Here is a 27,625-nt window from a genome sequence, read left to right on the forward strand (position 1 = left end):
CCAATGCACTGGATAATATGCATTGTTCAAGGCATTATTGAAGAGTGTGGTGTAAATGTCAAATACAGTCCATCGCACTAACCATCATGCCACGGGTACTACCATAGCAGTTTAAAAAAGGTGAACATTTTGGTTAACTCTCTTCCGAACCAAAAACCTGGACTTAAATTAAATTGTATGTAATATATTGTAACGTGATACCAAGCAAATATATTTTTTGAAAAAAAACCAATTAATTTTAAATATAAGAAAAGAGGCTGGGATGCGACCCACACTGATAACTTCCCATCCCGTCTGTCGATTTGTCTTGCTTAAAAGTTTGTCTATATGTACGAGTATCAATTTTACCAAATTTGCGTACTATTTTTAATAGATTTTATTTTTTATGAAAAACGGACTGTTGGATTTTTATATAAAAGTCACTGAATATCGAAAACAATATTTTCTGTAAAATAAAATAAGTTTGAAGCCAATATTTTTAATTTTTGAAAAGCTATTTGAGTCGAAAGTAAATTTTTACCAAGTTTTAGTATTGTTTTTTTTAGAGTTTTATTTTTTGTAAAAAAACGTCAATTTGATTTTCTTCAAAATTCTACCGAATGTTGAAAACAATATTTCTTATAAGATAAAATTAGTTTGAAGCCAATATTTTATAGTTTTGAAAAGATATTTGAGTCGAAAATCAATTTTTACCAACTTTTGTTAAATTTTTTTTAGGTATTTAATTTTTTGTATAAAAACTATCAATTCGATTTTTTTCAAAATTTTACTAAATGTTAACAACAATATTTTTTGAAAGATAAAAGTAGTTAAAAGCCAATATCTACAATTTTTGAAAAGATAGTTGAGTCGAAAATCAATTTTTACGAACTTTTATAAATTTTTTTTTAAGGTTTTTATTTTTTGTAAAAAAACTGTCAATTTGATTTTTCTCAACATCTTTCAGAATGCTTAAACCAATATTTCTCATAAGATAGAATAAGTTTGAAGTCTAACTTTCAAGTTTTTGAAAAGATATTTGAATCCATATTCAATTTTTACCAACTTTTGTTAATTTTTGTTCGGTTTTTAATTTTTTATAAAAAAAACTGTCAATTCGATTTTGTTCAAAATTTTACTGAATGTTGACAACAATATTTTTTGAAAGATAAAAGTAGTTAAAAGCCAATATCTACAATTTTTGAAAAGATATTTGAGTCGAAAATCAATTTTTACCAACTTTTATTAATTTTTTTTTAGGTTTTTATTTTTTGTAAAAAAAACTGTCAATTCGATTTTCTTCAAAATTTTACTGAATGTTGAAAACAATATTTCTTATAAGATAAAATAAGTTTGAAGCCTAAATCTTTAGTTTTTGAAAAGATATTTGAATCGATATTTAATTTTTACGAACTTTGAGTACTGTTTTTTTTAGATTTTTATTTTTTATAAAAAAAACAGTCAATTCGATTTTTCTCAAAATTTTATCAGATTTCAAAAACATTATTCTCCGTTGCTCAAAATTGTTTTGGAGATGAAATCATATGTTAGTCGTTAAATTTAGGAGGTGACAAATTTTTTTTTTCAGTTTTTTTGGATTTAAAAAAAAAACCGTTAGATAGATTTTTTTCAAAAAATATATTTCTTTGAGATCACGTTACAGTTTATTATATAAAATTAAATTCAAGTCTCTAGTGTTTTTGGTTCGTAAGATATTTAGGGTTAACCAAAATTTTTACCTTTTTTTTAAACTGCTATGGTAAAAAAACCACCCACGCAATTTTCTTAAGAGCCCTTTCTGCATCTTTCTGCCTTATTATCTGTATAACAAAATTTATTTGAAGTCGATATCTCTTCTGGTTCTTGAGCTATGGACGACGAAAAAAACGTCGCGAACGTACGGACGTACGAACGTACGTACACACGCACGCACAGACATCTTTCTAAAAATCTTTTATTTCGACTCTAGGGACCTTGAAACGTCTAGAAATGTCAAAATTTTCAATTTGACAAATCGGACCCATTACAATAACTTCCTATGGGAAGTTAAAAAAAACTGAAAAAAAATATTTGTCACCTCGAAAATTTTATGAATACAAAATAATTTTATCTCCAAAACAAATTTTGTGCAACGAAAAATGATGATTTAAACATTTTTGAGAAAAATCGAATTGACAGCTTTTTTATAAGCCCAAATGTAACAATTCGGAAAATTAGCCTTTAGAGCATTGATCATGATTTTTCAATGAAAATCCAGAATTGTATGCATTTCAAGGACGTAATAAGTGAAGATATTGATGTTGAATAGTGAAAGAGAGGCTTGAGTTGTTGTAATAACTGATCTTAATGTCTTAAGACTTTAGACGATGTCATGTCTGTTATGGAATGTCTTATTTCAAAGACAGAAGAAAAATCGTCAACTGGCTTCATAAACAATTTTTTCAATTCTTTACTTCACTAACTATTGTGCAATTGGCTCAAATTGTTTGAAGATTGTTTTGCGACACTAAGTTTTGAAAATTGTGGCTGCAAAATGTTCACCAATATGTATTAAATCTTTACAAATTTAAAATGGCTTAGTTTGTACTTGTCAAATACCAAAAGATGACACTTTTAAAAGTGACAGCTGACTCAATATAGGAGACTGTACGAAATGAAGAATTTTATTGGGTAGCCCTGAATAAGACCCCTAGAGATCTTTTACAAGGCCGTATTAAATTGGTTCTTGCCAACAAAAGACCATTACGTCGTAAATGCAGTTCAATATAAGGTATTAAACTGTATATAGCTGTTTCTTATGTAAAAATCTGTAGTCAAATCAACGAAGATTGTGATTTATCACACCGGCCACTGTTAACGTGACCACATGAACTACTTGTTCTTCAAAGTATATTAAAACACATATAGAAACGTATAGATTTATAAAATGGTTCTGAATAAATCCGGATTTGGGATAATAAATTTTGGCTTTAATTTTCTGTGCAAATCTGAAATGTTGATAACTGTTTTGTGTTAACCCATAAAGACTAATATAGAAATCTAGTACCATAAGTAAAATATGACACCCCTGTATTCAAGTGTCAGCTGTCATATGCATGTGCTAAAAAGTGACGTTTCAAGAAGATTAATTCTAATTTTTAAACAAAAATATTTTATTTTCGTAAATAAATCCTAAATAAATCATATTTCCATCCTAATTATATTCAAATAAGATTCTGACGTGGTCAACCGCTCTTTTATGTCCCCATCCATGCAATGACAACATTCGAAGAACGCGACATCAATGATATCTTCGATGATATTGCTCTGATTGAAGAAAAACTATCCAAAAAAAGTTACCAAGAAGGTTTCGAAGACGGTGTTAAAGAAGGTAATCTAGAAGGCTATAAGCTAGGTTACGCTCAGGGAGTAAGTTTGGGTGAAGAACTAGGAACATATTACGGCACTGTGATAGCCCACTTACAACTTCCCCATTCCGAACGCATTAAGAAAACCTTAGAACAAGTTCGTTCTGCTCTTGAGAAATTCCCAAAAACTAACGATCCTGAAGCTGATATCATTGGTGAAATCGAACATATTCGAACTCAGTACAAGAAGCTCAAGGCTATGTTAAGATTGCCAACTTCTACTGAAACTGGAACATCAGTGGAACAACAAAAAGATTTATCATTTTAAGAGAAAACAAGAAAAATGTCCACAAAAGAATTAAGAACAAGTTTGCAAGGAATTCTAAAGTTTCTGGCACCTCATTGGGATTTTGTCAATTGCCATATGGTCAATTATCTAACTGATAATCACTGGGAAACTTTTATACCAGAAAATGTCCAACAAAATGTGAAGGAATCCAGCGATATCGATGAGTGTATCGATGAGGTGTTTTGGAAGTCCATAGAATCAAAAAAATTCGAGGATGTATGGACATTTTTCGAGGATTCCAAGAGATTTCGTTTAGAAAACATGAAGCATCTCTTGACAACTGTTGATGATTTACACAAGGTTCTGGAAAAAAATAATTTGGGAAGCTCGCTGACTCTTAAAGAATTTATGAGCGAAAAGAAGCGACATGAAGTTGAAACTACAGCTGAGTTAGTAAACGACTTGATTGAACACCATAAGGCCAAGGAAGCAAAGGATCTCTATATTGTCGACGCTGGCGATGGCAAGGGTTATCTTTCTTCGCGACTGGCTTTGCAGTATGACCACAAAGTCCTTGGAATCGATTTTAAGGAGACAAATACTGAAAACGCTTCCGAAAGAAATAAAAAGCTTCAGGTGAGTTTTCTTTTTTTATACGTCATAATTTTTCTTAACCTTGGAACTCTTCTAATTTAAGCGTGCTTGGAATGGACTCACAGAACGTGCTGAGCTTATAAGTCAAGGCATCCAACCTCCACGACGCGGTAAGAAACAAAAACCCACTCCAGCTGCCGAACCGAAACCAGATAACTACAAAACCACAAACAAGTTCATTACCACCAAATTGCCTTTCAAGGACCTCGTTAAGCAGGACTTTGATCTTCCGGCTGACTCAAGTCCATCACTCTGTTTGACTGGTCTTCACACATGCGGGAATCTTGCTCCAACTTGTCTGCAGGTCTTCTCAGCCCAAGAAGACTTTCGAATCGTTTGCAACATCGGCTGCTGTTACCATCTGCTGAAGGAAGAATTCTCAACCGATGAATTCTTTGGCAACAAAGTAATCATGGAGCAGCAGTCGGACATTGGATTCCCTATGAGCGAGTTTCTTAAAGGCCAACGAGTTAGAATGGGACGAAATGCAAGGATGCTGGCTGCACAATCAATCCACCGAACTCAAAATGCCAAAGAGCTACCAAATATATCGTTGTTCTATCGAGCACTGCTGGAGGTGATGATTGTCGAGCGAGATCCAAGCCTCAAGGATACCGTGCAAGTGGGCAAGATTAAAAAATTCAATAACTTCAAAGAATACATCGCGTTATGTAGTAGAAAGGTGAGCCTGGAGCTTGAAACACTCGCCGAGGAAGATATTGAAAGGATAGAGAAAACGTATGAAAAACAAGCGAAATTCCTTGATTTATTTTATCTCCTTCGAATGGGATTTGCTCCTGTTTTGGAAACTCTCATTATCCTAGATCGTTTGTTGTATTTAAGGGAGCAGGGTTATGCCAATAGTTATGTGATTCCATTGTTTGATCCTGTTGTTTCGCCGAGACACTTTTGTATTGTTGCTTTCAAATAGATTTTACGGATTTTACAATAAAACTATTTTTATAAAGAATTTTGGTTTTGTTTGCTATTCTCACTTTTAAGACATCAAACAGGAAGAGTCAAGAGTACACCAAAAATTGAATGGAAACCGTATTTAGAATTGACCAATATCATAATATATCTTTAATTTAACATCAATTGAAGGCGACAAAACCCCCCTTCCCATTAGGATTTGTTCCTTCGACGAATAATTTCAATTTAGTTGGCTTTGCATAAGATTGAAATTCAATAGGTTTGTTGAAAAGGCCACACAAACAAACATTGTCTTGGCTAAATTCTTTTGTCTTTGTTGACCTTATCAAATTCTTGCTCAGATTAGGGAATTTTTTTAGGTGGCTCTAACCTTACTTTTTGACTAACGTGTCTGCATTTATTTCTAAGTTTTTATATTTTCCAAGATTTTGGGTTAAACAACTCTAGAAAAAAGACAAAGGCAACTTCAACGCTATAACCTGTCCTCCGGAAGTAGGTCAGAATCCCTGAAAACGTTAAAGAAAAGTGCGCAAAACTGTGCTTTCAAGCTCTTTTTTGACCTTTTTTTGCGCACTTTTTCTTAACGTTTTCAGGGATCCTGACGTACTTCTGGAGTTCAAGTCAGAACGTTAAAGCTCCCTTCGCCATTTTTCTAAAGTTGTTTGACCCAAAATAAGATCGCTTTTCTGCATCACCATTTTTATCCTTAAAATTCTAAATTTCCTACAGCCCTGCATATATCTCGGTCATAAGGCCGATCCTTACTTATGGAGTAGCGGTATGATGGACGGCGCTAAATATAGCGACATATCGCGATAAACTCAGCAAAGTCCAACGAATTGCCTGCCTGTGTATGGGAGGAGCATTCGTTCTACCAACTCCGCCTCACTTGATGTTCTGTTCCATCTAATACCGCTAGACAATTTCAGCAAGCAAACGGCCGCAAATACAGCCATACGGCTTCAAGCCTCCTCTCTGTGGATCAATAATGGAATTGGCCAAACCACTATTTTGAACTCGTTCAGAACTATAGACAGTAATATTGACTACACCATACCCCATCCTCAGTTTAATAACTATAGCTTCAAAGTGACTTTACCTCCCAGGTCTTCTTGGGAAAATACATCATTTTTAAACGATGATCTTTATACAGACGGATCAAAAACGGAGGATGGGGTTGGTGGAGGCGTATACTCAGATAGACTAAACTTAAGTCTCTCCTTTCGTCTACCTGATCATTGTAGCGTGTTCCAAGCTGAAATCCTGGCTATAAAAGAAGTCCTATCTTGGCTTAGAGAAAACATTATATCCACTAATGATATACGCATCTTCTCGGATAGCCAAGCTGCGTTAAAGTCCCTAGACTCTGTCTCCACTAACTCACTTACTTAAGGTGACGCTACAGTCCGGGGCGGACCTGGGCCTCAACCAACAAGCGTCTCCAGCCAGCTCGGTCCCTAGCTAGCTGTCTCCAGTTTCGCACGCCAAGTTGGTTGAGGTCCCCTCCCACCTAGGTGTGCCACCTGAGTCGCGGTCTTCCTCTACTGAGCCGTCCCTCGGGATTGGATTCGACGACCTTCCGGGCTGGAGCGTTGATGTCCATCCACTCTACAGGACCTAGCTATCTAAGCCGTTGGACTTTAATTCTGCTAACCAGGTCAGTGTCGCTGTACAGCCCGTACAGTTCGTCGTTATATCTACTCCTCCATTCTCCATCTATGCGTACGGGTTCAAAAATCACCTGAAGAATTTTTCTTTCGAAGCATCCTAAGAAGCTGGCATCTTTCTTTGACAGGGTCCAGGCCTCAGCGCCATAAATGAGGACCGGGATGATGAGTGTCTTATAGATAAGGATTTTAGATGCTCGAGTCCAAAGAAGCAGCGCTGGTGTCGTTGTCTATATTAATAGCGGTGCCAAGGTAGACAAAGTACTTAACTACCTCGAAGTTATAGCTGTCCATGGTGACGTTTGTTGCAGAGTTTAGGCGGATATCTATGATTTAAAGGAGGAAGAAATAAAGAGAAACACAACTTACTCGTTTGAGATTTGGCAAGAGAAGAAGGAGCCAGACATTTTATTAAAAAAGGAAGTTTAATAAAAGTGATGCCAATAACAATATTGTATTAGAGTATATATAAATTCAGTGGATACAAATTATAATTAATTGAGTTGGATATGGAACTCATTATACGTTGTTAAATTCAAAGTAAAGCTCAATGTTATAATAATAAATGATAATCTTATTTCAACATTTCCTCTAGATAATTATTTATGCTATTTAAACAGACCCATAGACTCGGCACAGTAGTTGTTCTTCAGCGCTGGAAGTGGTTTTGTAAGTGCATCAGCAACCATTTGTTCTGTTGGTATATGTTCCAATATTATCTTGCCATCGTTGATAATATTTCGTATGTAATGATGCTTAACGTCGATGTGCTTCGTCCTGCTGTGGTAACTATTGGTTGATGCCAGATGTATGGCACTCTGGCTATCGCAAAATATATGCATCTTAGGTGAGTTCGGTTGAAGTTCTTTTTGAAGATTTTGAAGCCATAAACCTTCTTGCATGGAAAGGCTTAATGACATGTATTCTGCTTCCGTCGTTGAGAGGGCTACCGTCGGTTGTTTTTTTGAACACCAAGAAATGGATCCGCCATGCATCTTAAAAACGTACCCTGATGTTGATTTTCGTTCATCTATCGCTTGCGAAATCAGAGTCACAATAGCCAGTAATGCGTGGAGGACCGTCTTCTTGCTGTTGGAAACAAAGTTTATATTTAGACGTTTGTTTAAGATACCTTACAATTCGTTTCACGGCTATCCAATGAAGCTTGCCTGGGTTGTTGTTAAACCTGCTTACAGTGTTGACTGCATAGCAAATGTCGGGCCTCGACACTTGAGCCACAAACAGCAAACTTCCGACCAGTTCTTGATAAGGGCATTTAAGCATTTGTTCCCTTTCTTCTTCTGATTTTGGAGACATACTCTTTGAAAGCTTTTGGTTGATATCCATTGGTGTTGTTAACGGCCTCACTCATTTTAAATCGATTTATGATGCTTTGTATATAGCTCTCCTGGTCCAGCCATATTTTACGTTGTTGACGATTTCTGCGCAGCCGCAATCCCAAAAAGGTATGTGCCGGTCCAATATCTTTCATCTGAAAGATATTCATAAGGTTTTTCTTTAAATTATTTTTCATATTTTGATTATTGGATAATATTAAAAAATCATCCACATATACAGCAACAATCAATATGTTTTGACCATCGATGATGAAGTATATGCAAGGATCAACCTTCGACTGTTGCATATTAAGACCCTTCAGTTCATCATCGAGTTTTTTGTTCCATACACGAGAAGATTGTTTGAGCCCATAAATGGACTTTTTAAGACGCAGTACCTTACTCCCATTCTTATAACCTTCGGGCTGATCAATGTAGATTTCCTCTTGAATGTCACCTTGTAGAAAAGCGGAAACAGCATCCATTTGGTCCACATCTAAATCCATCTGAGCGGCTAAGGCAAATAGAAAGCGAATTGAGTTATATCGGACGACTGGTGAAAAAGTCTCTGTGTAATCGAAACCTTGTCTCTGGCTGCAGCCTTTCGCTACAAGCCGTGCCTTGTATTTATAAATCTCACCTTTGGGATTCAATTTGGTTTTAAAAACCCACTTACAGTTTAATTTTCTTTTTCCAGGTGGTAATTCAACTTCTTCCCAAGTACGGTTTTGTAGTAGCGCCTCGTATTCAGCATTAATTGCTTCTCGCCATTGCACTGCATCGTTTCTCGAAATCGCTTCTTCATAGGTAAGCGGATCACCTAAACACTCGGCAACTGCAGCATAGGAAATGAAATCATCTCGTCTTATAGGTTTCGGTGGGCGGTTGGATCTTCTTTGGAATTGGCCATCGACATTGGTTGGTGTGACTTGGTCTGCGGGTGGCGTGTAGTCTTCGTCATCATCGGTGAAGAACATCTCATTTTCGGATTCTGAAGGGATAAAATTTTCAGAGATATTAACATCATTTTGTATAGATATCTGTTCGGTTTCATCAGAATTTTCCTCTTCAGACGTTAGGCTTTCGCCCTGCTCTTCTTCTTCATTATCACCTGTAAATTCATAGGTTAGTACGCTTTGGGGAAAAATATCTTCAATTGTATCAGTTATTTTATTTGAATAAAGTTCATCTTCAAAAAATACTACATCACGGCTGATAGTTAATTTTTTTGAAATAGGATTAAACAATCGGTATCCTTTTGTATTCTCACAATACCCTACCATGATGCATTTATCGGATTTTGAATCCCATTTTGTCCTCTTTTGTTTCGGTATATGTACCATGGCTATACATCCAAACAAACGGAGATTATTGAGATTCGGTTTTTTGCCTGACCACATTTCCTCTGGAGTTTTATCTTTCAAAACTTTGCTGGCAGTTCGGTTGATAAGATATGTTGAAGTAGCAACAGCTTCACCCCAAAACGATTTATTTAACCCTGCATCTAAAAGCAGGCACCGAGATCGTTCAACTATTGTCCTGTTCATCCTTTCAGCTTTCCCGTTTTGTTCCGGTGTATACGGTGCACTGGTTTGATGACGTATGCCAGCATTTCGTAAGTAACTTAAAAATTCAGTGTTACAGTATTCACTCCCGTTATCTGTGCGCAAGATTTTAATTTTCTTTTTAGTTTCATTCTCTACGAGAAGCCTGAACTCATGAAATTTCTCTTTCACTTGGGTTTTTGAATGTAGCATGTAGACAAAAATTTTTCTAGAGAAATCATCTAGTAAGAGAAAAAAATACCTTGCGCCTCCTAAGGATTTTTGTGGCATCGGTCCGCAAAGATCAGAGTGCACAATTTCTAACACCTCCTTAGAAATGGAACTCGATGATTTAAATGGCAACCTGGATTGCTTACCTTTTAAGCAAGTTTCACAATGTTCCTTGTTTGTGTCAACAAAATCCATGCCTTCCACACTGGAGTCCTTCATTATTTTAAGGTTATCGAAATTAATATGACCTAGCCTCCTATGCCAAACGTTATAAGAAGTATTTTTGCAGATATTATTTGACTGAATAGCGCCATCTAATTTAAACATATTTCCATGTAAAGTAGCAGTGGCAAGTAACTCACCCGTGTTATTGAAAATTCTGCACATGTTTTCAGAGAACACAACCTCTTTACCATTGCTAAGCATTTGACTTACCGAGAGTAGGTTTGCACATAGACCTGGGACGTATAACACGTTTTTTAAGCTGATCGCAGCACTAGAGTTATTTGCAAAACCATAGATGCATATATCACCTCTCGATTCAACTCTTAAAGTTTTGTTATTCGCAATTGTAGCCACATCATTGAGCGAAGGTGTAGTATTTTTCAGCCAATCTTTGCGCATAGTCATGTGCGCGGACACACCTGAGTCGATGTACCACTCGTCCATATTTTGTACCTTTGCTGTCAATGAGACTAAGTGTACCTTCTCATTTTTTCCTTTAGAAGTACAATTTTTCGAGATGTGCCCATATTGGTTACATTCATAACATCGGGGGCCTAGCTTCTTTTTCGTTTTCTTGTACCTTTTGCCACCAGCACCACTAAAAAACACAGTTCCCTCACCAACGGTTCCACTCGCCAACGTTTCCTCCTGCAGCAATTTCGTTTTTATTAAATCACCAGAAATCTTCGCACCTGAATTTTCGAGACCCATGATCATCGGTCTATAATGATCTGGCAGACCAGCAAGCAACAGCGTCCCGATCCACTCTTCATCAACAGTCATACCTAAGCTATTTAATTTATGTGCGGTCATGATAATTTTATTCACGTACACTTCTATCGAAGAACAATTATTTAAGTTGGTTGTGACCAGTGTACGAAGAAGGCCGACTTTCCTTGTGAGACCAGAATCTTCGTATGCAGCTATGAGGTTATCCCAAACTTCTTTTGCGGTAGTGGCTTCTCGCACGTGGACATAAGCTATCGGATCAATCAGCATAATCAACTTTGATTTCGCTTTTAACAATTTAACTGGATCATTCTCTTCTCCTGTCACACATTTCCAGAGCAACTCATGCTGCAGGTAGTTCATCACGGCAAACTTCCAAGAATCGAAGTTTTCTCTTCCTTTTAGACGATCGATTACAGGCAACATGGAAACAGACATCTTTCGCACGATGTATTGCCAACAGGAATCGAACAAAAAATCAACGGAATCCCCGCACAGAAGATAAAACAAAAAATAGTATTTAACAACTCAGTTTTTGTGTATTCCACTGCTGCGGCTATCTGGGCCCATAACCTGTTGCAGAGTTTAGGCGGATATCTATGATTTAAAGGAGGAAGAAATAAAGAGAAACACAACTTACTCGTTTGAGATTTGGCAAGAGAAGAAGGAGCCAGACATTTTATTAAAAAAGGAAGTTTAATAAAAGTGATGCCAATAACAATATTGTATTAGAGTATATATAAATTCAGTGGATACAAATTATAATTAATTGAGTTGGATATGGAATTCATTATACGTTGTTAAATTCAAAGTAAAGCTCAATGTTATAATAATAAATGATAATCTTATTTCAACAACGTTTTGTCCAAGACGTCGTTGTTCAGTGTCCTTTTTTGATGACAGCATAATACTTGGTCTTGCCTCATTGACCACTAAACCCATCTTCTTCGCTTTCGTCGCAATGCTCAAAAACGCTCCACTGACATCACGCTTTGATCTTCCAATTATGTCAATATCATTTGCGTAATTGGGTGGACCTTTGGAAGATTGTGCCTCTAGTGTTGACGGTTGAGTTTTGCACAATTCTTTCCAGAACGATGTTGAAGAAGTCGCATGACAATGCATCACCTTGTCTTAAACCTTTTTTGACAGCAAATGCATCGGTAAGATCTTTTCCGATCTTGATAGAGCAGCGTGCATTCTCCATCGTCATTCTGCACAAACGGATAAGTTTGACAGGGATGCCAAAACTAGACATTGCTCGGTAGAGCTCTTCCCTATAGATGCTGTCATACGCGGCTTTAAAATCGATAAAGAGATGGTGGGTATCGATTTGAAGCTCCTTGGTTTTTTCCAAGATCTGCCGTAGTGTGAATATAGGGACCAATCAGGTTGTTGACAAACGGCTTCAGACGTTCACATAATACGGCAGAGAGGATCTTATGCTCAATGTTAAGGAGATTGATGCCTCTGTAGTTGGCGCAGTTTAGAGGGTCTCCTTTTTTATGTATCGGGCACACTATGCTGAGATTCCACTCATCGGGCATGCTTTCTTGCAGATGAGTTGGTGCATGCTCCCTACCAAGTCATCACCTGCTTCTTTGAATAGTTCGGCAGCAATGGCGTCAGCTTCAGCAGCTTTGTTTGAGTTAAGTTTCACTTCATCAAGGTCGAATAGTTGATCTGCGTCACTTAGGTTGAGTGGTTCTATCTCCCTTACAGCGGAATTCGGTTCGACATCGCCGTTATATAATTTGGAGAAGTGATCTTTCCATATTCTCAGCATCGACTGCGGTTCTACTACAATGCTCCCCTGATCGTCTTTACAGGCTTCGGTTCGTGGCTGGTACCCTTGGGAGGTTTTTTTTACCCTTTAGTAAAATTTACGAACCTCATTCCTGTTGTGACATCCCTCTATCTCCTCGATCGCGCGCTGCTCATACTCTCTTTTTTTCCATCTAAGAAGCCGGTGTTCCTCTCTCCTCTTCTGCTCGTAGAGCTCGCAAGCAGCTCTAGTCCTTTGTGCAGCGCCGTTTTGTAAGCCTCTTGTTTCGCTGCGTGTGCTTGCCGGCATTCGTCGTCAAACCAGGGGTTTCGCTGTGGTGGCCGTGTGATACCTAGAACTTCAGAGGCGGCATCTCTGATGGCTGCAAGGCAATGTTGCCACTGGTTTTCAATGCTTAATGCAGGCAGCATAGGACTCCTTAATAGGTTATTAGAGACTCGATCGGAAAAGGACATGGCAGTCTCTTGCGATTGTAGCCGTCTAACGTCGAATCTTCTCACAAACTTCTTTGTTTTGTTTTGGATCGGGATATCCGTAGACGTACCTTGGCTACAACGAGGTAATGGTCGAGTCAATGTTGGCCTCTCGGAATGTTCGGATATCCTGGATACTGGAGAAGTGTCGTGCGTCGATCGCAATGTGGTCAATCTGGTTGACGGTTTATTGATCAGGAGATTTCCATGTCCCCTTGTGGATATTGAGATGTGTGAACTTGGCATTAAAATCTCCTAAGACAATTTTAATGTCATAGCCAGGGCACTGCTCATATGTCTTGTCCAAGAGTTCGAAGAATATGTCTATGGTGTCTTCATCTTTTTCCTCTGTTGGGGAATGCGCGCATATTAGGCTTATGTTGGCGAATTTAGCCTTGATGCGGATTGTCGTGATGCGCCACACTGTTGAAACTCAAGACTTTTTGCCTGCGTCTAGTTCCAACAACAAATCCACACCCAAATAGACGCTGTCTTTGCTCTCGGTAGCAGTCGCCGTAGTATATAACGCGATCTTTTAGTTTGGGTTTGCCCGGTCCATCCCATCGCACTTCTTGGATGGCGGTAATATCTGCCTTGCAGCAGTTTAGGGCCTCCGCTAATTCTTCGGCCCCACGTGGTCTGTTAAGGGACCTAACATTCCACGTGCATATCCGAAGTTCGTTGTCCTTATTTCGTGTGCGTGGGTTATCAACAGTGAATCCGTCCGTATCCGAGGCTTGTTGGTGCTTCGAAACTGAAGGTATTTTTTACGTGGCCAGGAAGTCACCCCGACGGCACAACCCCCAACCTGGAGGGCCAGATCCTTAGTTTAAATCCAAGGAAGGGGAGTCGGATAAACCGCTCCTTACAGGCCTGGGCTCCGAATATGTCGAAGAAGCCCTATAAGGTGTTCACTAAGTAGTTCAACCTTACTGGAACTGTAGACGCCACCGTTGATTCCATCTCGAGAATTCGTCCGCTGCCGCCTGGATAACGAGAGGTGCCTTAGTGGAAACACCTCTCCCCCCTCTCTCGTTTGCTGCTCCAACAACTTGCCACTGGGGTTGGAACCCAATCTCCAGTTGAGGTACTAGGCACCCGATGTTCACCGCGGGGAGGTAGGTTTTGAGAAAAACCTGTGGACGCTTGTGTCTTCTTGAATGCACATGTCTACCATTTGGACATCCACTAACTCACTAACAGCCCTAAATTGTCGATCATCTCTTACGGAGATGGCTACACAGTTCAAAATCACTTTTTCTGGGTGCCGGGCCATAGAGACATTCCAGGAAATTGCAAAGCTGACGAACTTGCAAAAAGCGGAACAATTTTACCTCTGCTGGCTCACAATGCTAGCATAAGCTACATGTAAACTCATGCTCAAGTAAGATACCATGGAGAAAACAAATTTCAGTTGGAATAACACCACCACCTGTTTAGCGACAAAACTAATTTGGCCTAATCTTAGCGCCAGGCACTCAAAACAATTAATCTCCCTGAGAAGATTGCACATTAGCTACGTTATAGGTGTCCTGACTGGGCACTACTTAATAGGAAGGCATGCTATTCGACTTGGAGGCCCTACAAATGATCTTTGTAGGAGTCGCATGGACGAGGAGGAGACAATCTCTGATCTTCTGTGCACATGCCCTGCTTTATATCAAAGACGTAGAATCCACCTTGGAGACTACTACTTCAACGATACCAGCGATCTAAAAAATTCTGACATTATTTGTCTCCTACGCTTCATTCGGAGCTCCAATTGGTTCGAAAAGTTAACCTGATCAACTGATCCATGTGGTATCACAACGACTTTTGTCTAAGTGTGTTGGACTTCCCAACCAACAGCTACTTTAACCTAACCTAATTTCCTTTAAAGAAAAATACAAACAAAATTTAAATATTTATCGCATTATTTGCAATTTAATTTCGATTAATCGCATCTAAATTTTACTTAAATGTTTATACAAATAAAAATGAAAACAATAATAAATTTTGTAACAAAGAATTTGTTTATAAATCTAATTAAATATTTAAGTTTAATATTAAGTTTACAAAAAAAAATAATGTATTTTATGGACCAGAGTCACAATTGCATCATAATTAAATAAATTTAAACTTAAATTTTTATTTAGATAAAAATATAATTTTTTTTTATGTTGAAACCCCAATTTTCAGCAAAACAATCACTTTTTCTTCATTTCATCATTTAAATTCAACTTTTAATCAATTAATATCTATTCTTGTTTTGTTTAGTTTGTTGGAATGGAATTCATTAAACTCTAAGGAAAGGGAGAATAACTGTCGATGAAATAATTAGTATTGGGAGCCAATGACTGATTTGTCCTTCTTCCTGGCAGTTTCGTTCCTTTTTAGCATAAGCGATCTTTTTATTTGTTTTTTTTTTTTTTAAATACACTTTTGCCTTATTTTTGATTGCAGTCCTTTTCGAGCCTTGATGATAAATCTTTTTTTAATTTTAGATGTTTTTTGTTTTAGTGACTACGGACTAAATTATAATAAAATTATAAAAGCCAGTCAATCTCAATGACGTTGACTTTGACGTGCTTTTTCTATGATTATTATCTTTTAATCTTCCACTGGACCTCAGTTCTTCACCGAGAACATTTGACCAACTTTGCCAGCCTGATTCTTAACAAATTCATAAGTAGCTCGACTAGCTCGTTTGATTTTTTCCGCTTTGCTAGAAGCTTGTTGGGCTACTGTCGTTGTTGTTTGCTGATTTGTTGGAGCAATTTCTTTGACTTTGTTTGCTGCTTCGATGGCATGAAGATGGGCTGAGGGGAACATATTCCGCAGCACATGATTGAAACCCATTGATGCTTTGCTGCAATTCGATTTGAAACGTTCCACGCCAAATGCACGAATCGCACGCGAAAACCCAAATACTTGCGAACTGATGAATGCTGTGCGAATGGCGATTGTGGTGCCATCTTTTTGTTCGAGGTATTCAACGCGTTCGTCGACACGCTAGAAATAAAAGAAGAGAGATAATATGTTTAGAAATGTTTGTTTGTATGTTAGAAATCATATGCTCTACGTTATCAGGCGTATTTTTAGATTTTCTTGAAAATTTAGTTCAAGGGCCAACGAAATTGAAGAACAAAGTTTTTCTGATACGTGAGTTTTGTAACCTAGAACGAGATGATTTCACCTTCCTTGGGGGTTTGTTGTTATTTGTTTTAAAAATAGAAGACCAAACATGAAAAGTATATTATTCGAGAGACATTATGTCGGCAGTGACTGCTGATGGTTAGGAAATGTTCAAAGTGTTATCTTCTTTTTGAAATAAAAATATTCTTAATCATTTTTTTTTCATTTTTGATTAAAATCGTTTCTACAGGTGGACTCAGAAAACTTTATTATATGTGCGAATGGAGGGAGACCACTTTCGTTATGGCTTCGCAGCTTGGACCTCTGAGAAACTTAAAGCGAACAAGTTTTTTGAGCTAAATATCATCTTTTCTGACGAACAAATAAAGTTGAAGCACATAGGGCTCGCAAAACCCTCACCTTAGCGTCGAGAAGTCAATACATTCATAAAGAGTACAGGTTGTAGAGTAGTAGCTATATAAGACCATTTTTCTTTGAAAATGAGACTGAAAACAACTTTTAGGTCAACGGTGTTGCAGCGCCATGATTGCCTATTTTATTTTTACTAAAATGTTTGAAATTAATTGTTCCACCTTTGGTTCATGCACCAAAATCGTATTATTAGTCGTCTGGGTGATGTCAATTGGCCTTCTTGGCTTGTTTTAGTGGGGAAACATAATCGAACGATTTTATAACAATAATCCAAATGTTAAGCCCAATATGATCAAAACGATGACAGAACTATGCTTTGAAACAAGCGTAAGGTCTTTGAGCCAGCAAAAGCAACTTCTTGAACTAGTTTTTGTTTCATAAGTAATAAATTATATCATTTACAGAATTGCAAGGCGTTCAGAAGAGAACTGGAAAATAATCATGGTGTCAAGGGACGATCCTCGGTAGGTTTAGCAATATAGCAGCTTACGCAGGCGACATTGACATCATTTTAAAAATGGAATAAGCTGCAAACGATTTAATCATCTATGTGTATTGACCAGGAGGCGTCACAAAAACTAGAGCTTCAGTGAGAGAAAAACGTATTATTGTAGGAGATGAAGAATAAACACAAAGCTCAAGAAATCTAAAAATAAATGAACAAACTGCCTTACATGATCATATCCCTGCCAGTTAATAGTGTCCATACTCAAATAAAGATTCAAGATTAGGATGATGAAAAAAAAGCACTTTGGCTTCTTAGTTTTATTTGAGAATTATTACGGAGAATTGTTAGCCCCTTTATGAAGAAGGACGATATCACAAGTACCTCATCTATCTCAAAGACATTCACTATTGTCGCTTTAACGATGAAGAGACGCTGGAGCAGAAAGTTAGTGTTGAAAATGGGGTAGAGCTTGTGAAAAAAAAATGATTGCTTCCAGCGCAAAACTTCAGAGATAAAAATAAAGCTCGGAAAAATCCGATGGAAAAGTTAAAAAACAACAAACTAGTAAAGTCGATAAGTTCCTGAAGTCAAACGATTCGTACAGGATTTCCGAAGCTTTGTGGCCCTCAATTTTATTAAGTTAACTAACCATGGAGATGAGTGTATAAATTTGAGAGAAGGAATCAAAGATCGAACCCATCTAAAGCTCAATGATTATAATAATGATGTTTTGGAAATCGGTGAGCCAAAATTCGTACGTCTAAGGAACTCCGGATTATCGACAATCTACACAAAAGTGTTAAAAAGACCCAAAAGCATTTTCTCTTTGTCTTTTCTTTCCTGATTTCAATTTCTCCAGACACATCTATAAAAGTCGTAGAGCTAAAAAAAATATTCCATTTTATAGTTGAATACATAGAAGAAGGATTGAAAGAAGTTTTGGACCGACGAATAATTTTTATGTTCTGCTATTTGGGTAAATTGAAAGACAAAAATTTACACGATTTGCAATAGGTATTAATGCAATGACTTTGATCTGCTATGCATCAGCATTCGTTTTTTAAACTTCTAAAACTACACCTTTGAATATTGATGGCAGAAGCTTAACAGGGTATTGCACAAACCTAATTCTTCCATGAATCATTTGAGAATAGCGACTTGACTTCAATTTGGCCAAGTAACGACATTTTAATAGAAAGTTTACTAAAGACACAGGTCTTGCGACACAAGTCTTTGTGGACCAAAGCTTTATCAAATCATTTAACATACTTAAGTCTTTTGAACTGTATTCAAATAAAATCGTTTAAAATGATTGTTTACAATAATATCACTGATTGATTTAAAACTTACTAACAAAATTATAGAATTCTATCGAAATCCGAGCACTTTCAGGAATTCACTATCAAGTTTTATTACCCTTATTATGAAGAGATACATTGTGAGCACTACGAAGGGGAGAGAGGATTTGAAATGAGATTTTTGAATTCCTGAATATTGCAATGACTAGGACAGACAGAGTGTGGCCGGGCATTCCACATTCGCGTAGTACGGCTAAAGAACGAATCTCTGCTAGAGGGTATACTGATGAGCATTTCTAGAAGTGCTAGTATTACGGTTGAACTGTTTAAGGGGAGAAATTAGGCTGGCTATTTCTCTAGAGCATCAACCATTAAAACTACGGTAAATAGGGTTAGACAAAAAACCCTTACGACGATGTTCAAGCGAAGTAAATGAACTTATGATGATATTATCGTCTATCAATTTAAATGCTTTACGTTCAATACTATCCAAGAGGCTTAAGTAAGTTGCAGGAGCACCCGCCCAGAGATGGGAGCTATACTCAAGCTTTGGACGTGTCTTGTAGATAACAGAAGGGGTGAAATATTTCTTGCATCGCCTAAGGAAACCCAAACACCTTGCGGCATTTTTGGCGATATCGTGTATATGATCGTTTCACAAGAGGTGGTTGGTGGCACACATACCGAGAATATCGAGATGTTCAGTCTTCTCGATGCAAGTGCCATCAATTGACAATGGCAAGGGGGTACATCTAAACGATACAAGACAGCACTTGGTTTTCGAAGCATTAAATTCCACGCGGTTTTTTATTCGCCATTGTACAATGCTGTTAAGGTCGGAATTTAATGAGCTTATCGTACTTTGTCATTGCAGTTTCACATCCGAAGAAGAGGGACGTGAACACAAATATGAAAATCTAAGAGTACTATCGCCAGCGAAACAATGAAATCATTTCAGATTAGAAGTTGCAGACAGGAGATCATTAATAAAAATGAGAAAGAGTGTTGGAGATAGAACACAGCCCTGGGGCACATCAGCATTTATTGTAGGGTTCTCAGACTTCAATCCATCGAATACTACTTGTATTGAACAACCCGAAGGGTAATTACTAATCCAATGAAGGAGGGATTCATGAAAACCAAAAGCACGCATTTTCGATAAGAGAGCCTGATGCCAAACCCTATCAAATGTTTTGAAATATCAAGTGCAATAATCTTACTTTCTCCAAAGCGATGTAAAGATTTCTTCCACTGTTAGATGAGATGAACCATTGGATCACCAGTGGACCAAATGCTTCGAAAGCCGTACTGATGGTCATTAAGAAGCTTTCGATCTTCAAGATATTTTTTGAGCTGATAATTAATCAGCGTTTCCATGACCTTGGAAAGAAGGGAAGTGCAATCGGTCTGAAATTAGAGGGTAAGAAAGATTCGCCTTTTTTGAAGATGGGCTGGACAAATGCGGTTTTCCATTCGCTCGGAACGAGACCTGAGCAGTAGGACAGATGAAAAAGCTTACGCAGTAGTTTTGCCAGCGTTAAAGAAAACCTCTTCAGAACAATAGCGGAAATACCATTCGGACCAGCGGATTTATGTAAGAAGAGGAGAAGAAGAGAGGAAGAATTTCTCATGTTTTTACAAATGACCAAAGATTTTTACTGCCTTTGGAATATTGTAGTATTTTTTGCCGAAAATGTTGGTCATGTATTAATTTGGTACGTCGAATATGAGCGTTGCAGGCCTTCCTGGCTTGTTTCAAATTTGTCCGGCTTTCCTCAACAGGGTCGGCTTGATAGAAACTTCCTTATTTGACCCTCCTCTTTAAAGTTCGCATTATTGGCGTGAATTTTCGACGGGTTTTTATTTGAATATTTGCGAACCAATGACGCTCACTTGTTGGTTATGTTTGCTTAATTTTTGGAACACAAATGTGTCTTTTGAAAGGCATCAAAACTTTACACAACATTCTAAGTAAGAAAGATGAAGAGTATTTAAGTAAAAGAAGTTTCAAAAGTTAATAAGAAATAATTTCAAAGATTTTAATCTAAACAAACATTTTCTGGAAATCTCTAATATATAAAATTCTCCCGTCACAGTGTTGGTTGCCATTCTACTCCGAAACGGCTTAACCAATTTCAATTAAATTTTGCATATATATACATTCGGTAGATCTAAGAATAGGTTTTTATCTATTTTGTATATTTATATATGTTTTATTGTATTAACATCGTGCACGGTGCAACGATCTTACGGTTGTATTCAATGACGTTATGTACAATGAAGCTTTGATCTTTGCGTCATTGATCTCATTCATTTTGGTACACATTCACCAATTCGAAATGCATCTGATTTAGACACTGAATTGAATCTTGAACTACAAACACAATACCTACTGTAGAAACGGCAGCGACTAATGAATGTAGAACAAAGAACCATTTATGACCACATCATATTCTCAGTTTCGGTATGACAAGGATGGAGGCAGAACAACTCATTCAGTATTTAAACTGCCACTAAATATTCAAAATAACCCAGACGCGGTGCGCAAAATAAAAAAAACAATCATCCACTGCCATAGTACGGAAACAGTGTAAAATTATCATCCGGGATGAATGCACTATGGCACACAATCATTCGTTTGATGCGTTGAACAGGGCATTAAAATATATAAAAAACAAAGAAAGACCATTTGGTGGTAATCTGTTTCTCCTTTCAGGTGATCCAAGACAAACAATTCCCCTTATTCCGCGTTCAACGTACTCTAATGAGATCAACGCGTGCTTCAAATCATCGCCACTGTGGCGTAATGTTGAAAAAGTACAACTGTTAGAAAATATGCGTGTTCAAACGCTTTAAGATTCATCCGCTGAAAAATTCTCATATAGGTATAGGTATAGGCGACGGAAAAGTTACTACAGATCAAACTGGATGCATAAAATTACGGGTCGATTTCTGCACGATTATTGATTCACAAGATGCTCCCATTGATTAGATATTTCTCGATGTACACAGACAATATACAAATCATGAGTGGCTGGCAGAAAGAGCAATTTTGGCAGCAAAAAATGTGGATTTCAACGAATTAAATCTCAAGACATAACATTTGTCACCAGGCGACTTGGTATCATACAAATCTTTTGATACTGTTTGCGTTGCTACCGAAGCTGTTAATTATTTTGAACTCATTGGATTTACCAGGCATGCCACCGCATAATTTACAACTGAATGTTGGATCTCCGGTAATTTCGCTTCGTAATTGAACCCACCACGTTGTGCAACGGCACGCGATTAGTAGTTAAAAAATTAATGAAAAATGTTATCGAATCCATAATTTTAAATAAAAATTCAGAGTTGAAAATATATTTTTACCGTGAATCCCTATTATACACACAGATGTGGCAATTCAATTTAAACGCCTTCAATTTCCAATTAGATTGGCATTTGCAATGACCATAAATAAGTCTCCAGGCCAAACGAAGTCTGTCTGTTGCTAAGATTTGAGCACTTCATGTTTTTCATACGGATAATTATACTCTCGAGTGGGCAAACCATCCAATTTGTTTTTATAGGCAAAATATGGGATCAAAAGAAAATATTGTACACTTTGTTGCATTAAGAAATTGATAATGACATGTACATATGTATATAATTTTAAAGATTTAATTTTAATAAATTCAAAAAAATTGTTTGGTGATTTGTTATTTTAATATGTTGTCACTGTTGACAGTGCTCTATCTCTACCTCTATCACTTACAATACTACATCTTTACACACTTACGATAAGTTATTTATTTCTAGCAAAATATTGTCTGGAAATTATTTATGTATATGCCAAAACAACGTTTGTCGGGTCAGCTAGTAATTTATATAATTTACTAATCCATTCGCTTTTAATAATTGATCAAGGCCAGTCAAGACAAAGAAATCGTGTGGAAAAATATTCGCTTCGTAACCTCTTATCAGGAAGGGGTTTATCCGGCGCCCCGTCCTTGGAGTTATACTAAGGATCTGGCCCTCCAGGTTGGGGATTGTGCCGTCTGGTTGACTTCCTGGACACGTAAAAAATACATTTAGTTGCGAAGCACCAACAAGCCTCGGATACGGACGGATTTACTGTTGACAACCAACGCAAACGAATAAAGGACAACGAATTTCGGATATGCACGTGGAATGTTAGGTCCCTAGATTTTGCTGCGGGGCGAAAAGTCATGGTAGCCAGTACGCTTTTTCCACACCTCAACATCCAAAAAGGTACTTGGACTTCTCCAGATCAATCTATTGTCAACCAGATTGACCACATTGCGATCGGACACGCTTCCAGTATCATGGATGTACGAACTTTCCGAGGAGCTAACATCGACTCCGACCACTACCACGTTGTAGCCAAGGTAGCACTTCGGGTTTTCAGACCAAAGGCAAAACAGCGAGGTGCTGGGAGAAGGTACAACGTCGAACGGCTACAATTGCCAGAGATCGCCAAATCCTTTTCGGACCGAGTTACAAGTAGCCTCTCTCGAAGTTCTTTGCCGCCAACACAATGTATCGAAAACCAGTGGCAACATTGCCAAGATGCAATCAGAGAAGCCGCCTCTGATGTGCTGGGTTTCAAGCAGCCACCAACAAGGAACCCATGGTTTGATGAGGAATGTCGGCAGGCAAATGCAGCCAAACAACAGCCACGCAAAGCGGCGGCGCTGCATAAAAGGACGAGAGCTACTCATGAGCTCTATGAGCAGAAGAGGCGAGATAAACGCCGACTTCTCAGAAGGAAAAAGAGAGGGCATGAGAAGCATGCGGTCGAAGATGTTGAGAGGTATAAAAGCAGGAATGAAGTTCGAAAGTTTTTCACAGGTACATAAACCTAGAACGGAAGGCTGCAAAGACGAAATAGGAAACATCATAGTGGAACCGCAGTCAATGCTGAGGATATGGAAGGACCACTTCTGCAGACTGTATAACGGCGACGACGAACTGAATTCCGCTGTCAGGCAGGATGATCCATTCAACATAGACGACGAAAGCCAACAATCCCGTCCTCCCGACTTAGACGAAGTAAAGATTGCCATATCTGAAGTCTAATGAAACCGATGGAGCGGATGAATTGAATGCCGAGCTCTTTAAAGCAGCTGGAGATAAGTTGGTTAGGAGCATGCACCAACTCATCTGCAAGAAAGCATGCACGATGAGTGGAATCTCAACATAGTTTGTCCAATACATAAAAAAGAAGACCCTCTAAATTGCGCCAACTACAGAGGCATCAGTCTTCTTAACATTGCATATAAGATCCTTTCTGCCGTATTATGTGAACGTCTGAAGCCGTTCGTCAACAACCTGATAGGTCCTTATCAGTGTAGCTTCAAACTACTATCGACCAAATTTTCACACTACGGCAGATCTTGGAAAAAAATCAGCGACTTCAAATCGATACCCACCATCTCTTTATCGATTTTAAAGCTGCGTATGACAGCGTCTATAGGGAATAGCTCTACAAAGCAATGTCTAGTTTTGGCATCCCTGTCAAACTTATCCGTTTGTGAAAAATGACGATGGAGACTGCACGCTGCTCTATCAAGGTCGGAAAAGATCTCACCGATGCATTTGCTGTCAAAAAAGGTTTTAGACAAGGCGATGCACTGTCATGCGACTTCTTCAACATCGTTCTGGAAAAAATTGTGCAAAACTCAACCGTCAACACACTAGAGGCACAATCTTCCATAGGTCCATCCAATTACTCGGATAGGCAGATGATATTGACATAGTTGGAAGATCAAAGCGTGATGTCACTGGAGCGATTTTGAGCATTGCGACTGTAGCGAAGAAGATGGGTTTAATGGTCAATGAGGGCAAGACCAAATATATACTGTCATCAAAAAAGACACTGAACAACGACGTCTTGGACAAAACGTCACCATGGACAGCTATAACTTCGAGGTAGTTAAGGACTTTGTCTACCTAGGCACCGCTATTAACATAGACAACGACACCAGCGCTGAAATCAAACGAAGAACAACTCTTGCAAATCGCTACTTCTTTGGACTTAGAAGGCAATTGAGGAGTGAAGTCCTCTCTCGAGCATCTAAAATTACCATCTATAAGACACTCATAATCTCATTTATGGCGCTGAGGCCTGGACTCTGTTAAAGAAAGATGAGAGTGTTTAAGGATGCTTCGAGAGAAAAATTCTTCGGGTGATTTTTGGTCCCCTACGCATAGATGGAGAATGGAGGAGAAATTATAACGACGAACTGAACTCTACGGGCTGTACAGCGACACTGACCTAGTTAGCAGAATTGAAGCCCAACGGCTTTGATGGCTAGGTCATGTAGAGCGAATGAACTTGCCAACGCTCCAGCCCGGAAGGTCGTCGAATCCAATCCCGAGGGACGGCGCAGTAGAGGAAGATTGCGACTAAGGTGGGTGAAGGCCTCAACCCACTTGGCGTGCGAAACTGGAGACAGATAGCTAAGGACCGAGTTGGCTGGTGACGCCTGTTGGTTAAGGCCAAGGTCTGCCCCTGTAGCGCCACCTTGAGAAAGTAATTAAGTATTCTCATATCAGTCAACATAGATTTGTTTTTTAGCCGTACTGCACGAATGTACTACACTGTCTTCTTGTCATTGCAATATTCAGAAATTTAATTACTTACTTCTTGTCCAATTAGACCCTTTACACAAAACATTAAATGGATTTGTGCAGAAAATAAATAAACGACAGGTTAATAAAGTTCAGCTTTTAGCTAAATAAAAAAGTATGATCAGCTGTTATTTTGACACTAGTGGACTTGATTGATTTTTTAGATTTTTCTTGCCTAACTTTATAGCCAGCTTTCCAATAAAGTTGATGTAATTGGAAAAACAATTTTTTGGCAGCTGGTCAATCAGATACTAGAAACTTGCCTTACTTTTAAGTCCCTTATGTTGCCTAAGTGTGCCCATTGTGTCTCTCCGCAAAGAGCTTCGATTATTGAGATACTTAATATACGGCACGGGTACTTATTACATGCCACGTAAGTTTACAACAAGCTCATATCAAACGACCTTGCAAGTTTTAATATCTGGCTTTAGAGCTTAAATCTAAGCTAGTTATATCATTATTTTTTTGAATGAAGGTCATTGCTATTGATTCGTTATCATTACAACAAATCATTGAATTCGTAGAAGTCTGTCTAGGTCGTTTGTTTTTGTCAGTCTTCTTAACAAACTATCAAAATTCTGATTTCCAATAAAATGTAATTAGTTACATCGTAAAAATTAATGTACTTCCTATTTATAAACACACCCTTCAAGGTTGTCATAAAAGCCCATAAAAGGTAAACAAATAACAACAACGTAGTTTCTCTCTATGGCTTCCTGTCCTGGGCACACCATCATAACAACAAAAACAACAACACATTGATGAACAAAATAAACTTACCATAATTTTTTTAAATCCAATATTTCTTGTAAATGTAACGAGTGACTTCTTCTTCAAATCCAGAATTGAATCTTCGACGATTTTCACAGAATTTGTATTGACAAATCGTTCTCCCCATCGTGGCACTGGATTCGTCTTCGAGAGAAGTCGTCTTGAATAGAGTTTGCCATCGCGTACCTCTCGAGACACAGTGTCTTCTGTTAAAACATGTGAACTGCAAAACAAGATAAAATTCATTTTTAAAAAACCTCTTTGAACTTTGAACCCATTTTATAGCCAAAGCTTGAAACAAAACAAACCTTGATGGATTTGGATATCTATTCCAATAAGCTTGAACAACTTGCTTCCAGCTGTAATCGAATACAGTGCGTGATTCATAGAAGGTTCCCATGACTGTTTGTTTTTCTATCTTTGGTAGATTTGGATCACGATGTTGTTACTTTGTATTTTCCAACTAAATTAAATCGATTGGAATTTATTTTTAAAATTAGAATTGATTGTGTATGTTTTTCTGCAACAAATTAACTCACGTTATACAACAGTTTGCCGAATCCGGTGCGTTTTGAGTTCGTTTTCGTTCTGACGAAACGACGAGACTTAACCAAAAAAGGAAAATTCTCAAAATGTAAACACGACAAAACACACAGATGAAAACTATCGATTTTCAAATTTCAATTGCCAAACAATGCGTTTACGTTTTTAGTTGGAGTTTGAGACTTTGGGTGAACGTGAGACGAGTCATGAATCCGAATTTTGAATGGAGGACGACAACGACGACGACGGCGACAGCTGTGACGGACGACGATGTGCTTTTCGGAAGAATCAAATCGCGAAAACCAGAAAATTGAGAACAAGAGATTTGAGCGAAATGATGTTTGTGTTGACATAAGGAAATATGACATTTCGGAATGAAAGTGAAAGCGAGACGAGTATATTTGTAGGCAATGAAAATAAGACAGTACTTTGCGATTGTACTAGATTAAGGAAATAACTAAGGCAGACGTGTTCATTTTATTGATGATTGTATACTAATACTAAATGAAAGAATTTTTAATTTATTGAGATTTATGTTTTAAGAATTTAATTTTTTTTTGTATTATACTATATAATAAGGAAACTAAAATTTTCTTTAGATAACGTCTGGCGCAAACCGTTTTTTTATATCTCATTTAGTTTTCAAGTTATGGAGAACTGTTTTTTTCAATAAACCACTTTTCTGACCATTTTGAGTATCATTTTTGTTCAATAAACCACTATCCATTCTTTTTGTATCATATTGAACAATTCATAGTATATCTTTAAAACCATATCTTCTTATTAACTTCCCAAAGGAAGTAATTGTAATGGGTCCGATTTGTCAAATTGAAAATTTTGACATATCTCGATGTTTCAAGGTCCCTAGAGTCGAAATAAAAGATTTATAGAAAGATGTCTGTGCGTGTGTACGAACGTTCGTACGTCCGCGACGTTTTTTTTTTTGTTATATATAGCTCAAGAACAAGAAGAGATATCGATTTCAAATAAATTAAGTTATACAGATAATAAGGCAGAAAGATGCAGAAAGGGCTCTCAAGAAAATTGCGTTTGTGGTTTTTTTACCATAGCAGTTTGAAAAAAGGTGAAAATTTTGGTTAACCCTAAATATCTTACGAACCAAAAACGCTAAAGACTTGAATTAAATTTTATATAATATATTGTAACGTGATATCGAAGAAATATATTTAAT

At 37.6% G+C, this 27,625-nt stretch overlaps 3 protein-coding genes across 3 annotated transcripts; 2 read left to right on the forward strand and 1 right to left on the reverse strand.

Annotated features, from left to right (window-relative positions):
• The first annotated feature begins 3,080 nt into the window (after positions 1 to 3,080).
• On the forward strand, positions 3,081 to 3,654 carry LOC129940654 (protein LTO1 homolog). Its single transcript, XM_056049054.1, has one exon. The coding sequence runs from the start codon at positions 3,235 to 3,237 to the stop codon at positions 3,652 to 3,654; it is 420 nt and encodes a 139-aa protein (XP_055905029.1). The 5' UTR covers positions 3,081 to 3,234.
• A 15-nt stretch (positions 3,655 to 3,669) lies between these two features.
• On the forward strand, positions 3,670 to 5,239 carry LOC129940653 (probable methyltransferase-like protein 25). The gene is made up of 2 exons (XM_056049053.1): positions 3,670 to 4,251; positions 4,313 to 5,239. Exons 1-2 carry the CDS (start codon positions 3,670 to 3,672, stop codon positions 5,198 to 5,200), a joined length of 1,470 nt encoding a protein of 489 aa, XP_055905028.1. The 3' UTR covers positions 5,201 to 5,239.
• A 9,850-nt stretch (positions 5,240 to 15,089) lies between these two features.
• On the reverse strand, positions 15,090 to 26,734 carry LOC129940864 (protein preli-like). Its single transcript, XM_056049377.1, has 4 exons — positions 26,430 to 26,734; positions 26,199 to 26,353; positions 25,900 to 26,113; positions 15,090 to 16,185 (listed from the first exon to the last, which is right to left on the reverse strand). Exons 2-4 carry the CDS (start codon positions 26,288 to 26,290, stop codon positions 15,802 to 15,804), a joined length of 690 nt encoding a protein of 229 aa, XP_055905352.1. The 5' UTR covers positions 26,291 to 26,353; positions 26,430 to 26,734; the 3' UTR covers positions 15,090 to 15,801.
• Between the last annotated feature and the right edge of the window lie 891 nt (positions 26,735 to 27,625).

Source organism: Eupeodes corollae, chromosome 1 (genome assembly GCF_945859685.1).
Source record: "Eupeodes corollae chromosome 1, idEupCoro1.1, whole genome shotgun sequence".
Taxonomy (NCBI): Eukaryota; Metazoa; Arthropoda; class Insecta; order Diptera; family Syrphidae; genus Eupeodes; species Eupeodes corollae.

Coding starts and splice junctions, on each gene's coding strand:
- LOC129940864 (XM_056049377.1), bottom strand. CDS start 26,290: ATGGGAACCTTCTATGAATCACGCACTGTATTCGATTACAGCTGGAAG. Junction 26,114..26,198: donor AGATATCCAAATCCATCAAG/GTTTGTTTTGTT, acceptor CTTGTTTTGCAG/TTCACATGTTTTAACAGAAG. Junction 16,186..25,899: donor TTGGATTTAAAAAAATTATG/GTAAGTTTATTT, acceptor TTTTATTTCTAG/CGTGTCGACGAACGCGTTGA.
- LOC129940654 (XM_056049054.1), top strand. CDS start 3,235: ATGACAACATTCGAAGAACGCGACATCAATGATATCTTCGATGATATT.
- LOC129940653 (XM_056049053.1), top strand. CDS start 3,670: ATGTCCACAAAAGAATTAAGAACAAGTTTGCAAGGAATTCTAAAGTTT. Junction 4,252..4,312: donor AAAGAAATAAAAAGCTTCAG/GTGAGTTTTCTT, acceptor TTCTAATTTAAG/CGTGCTTGGAATGGACTCAC.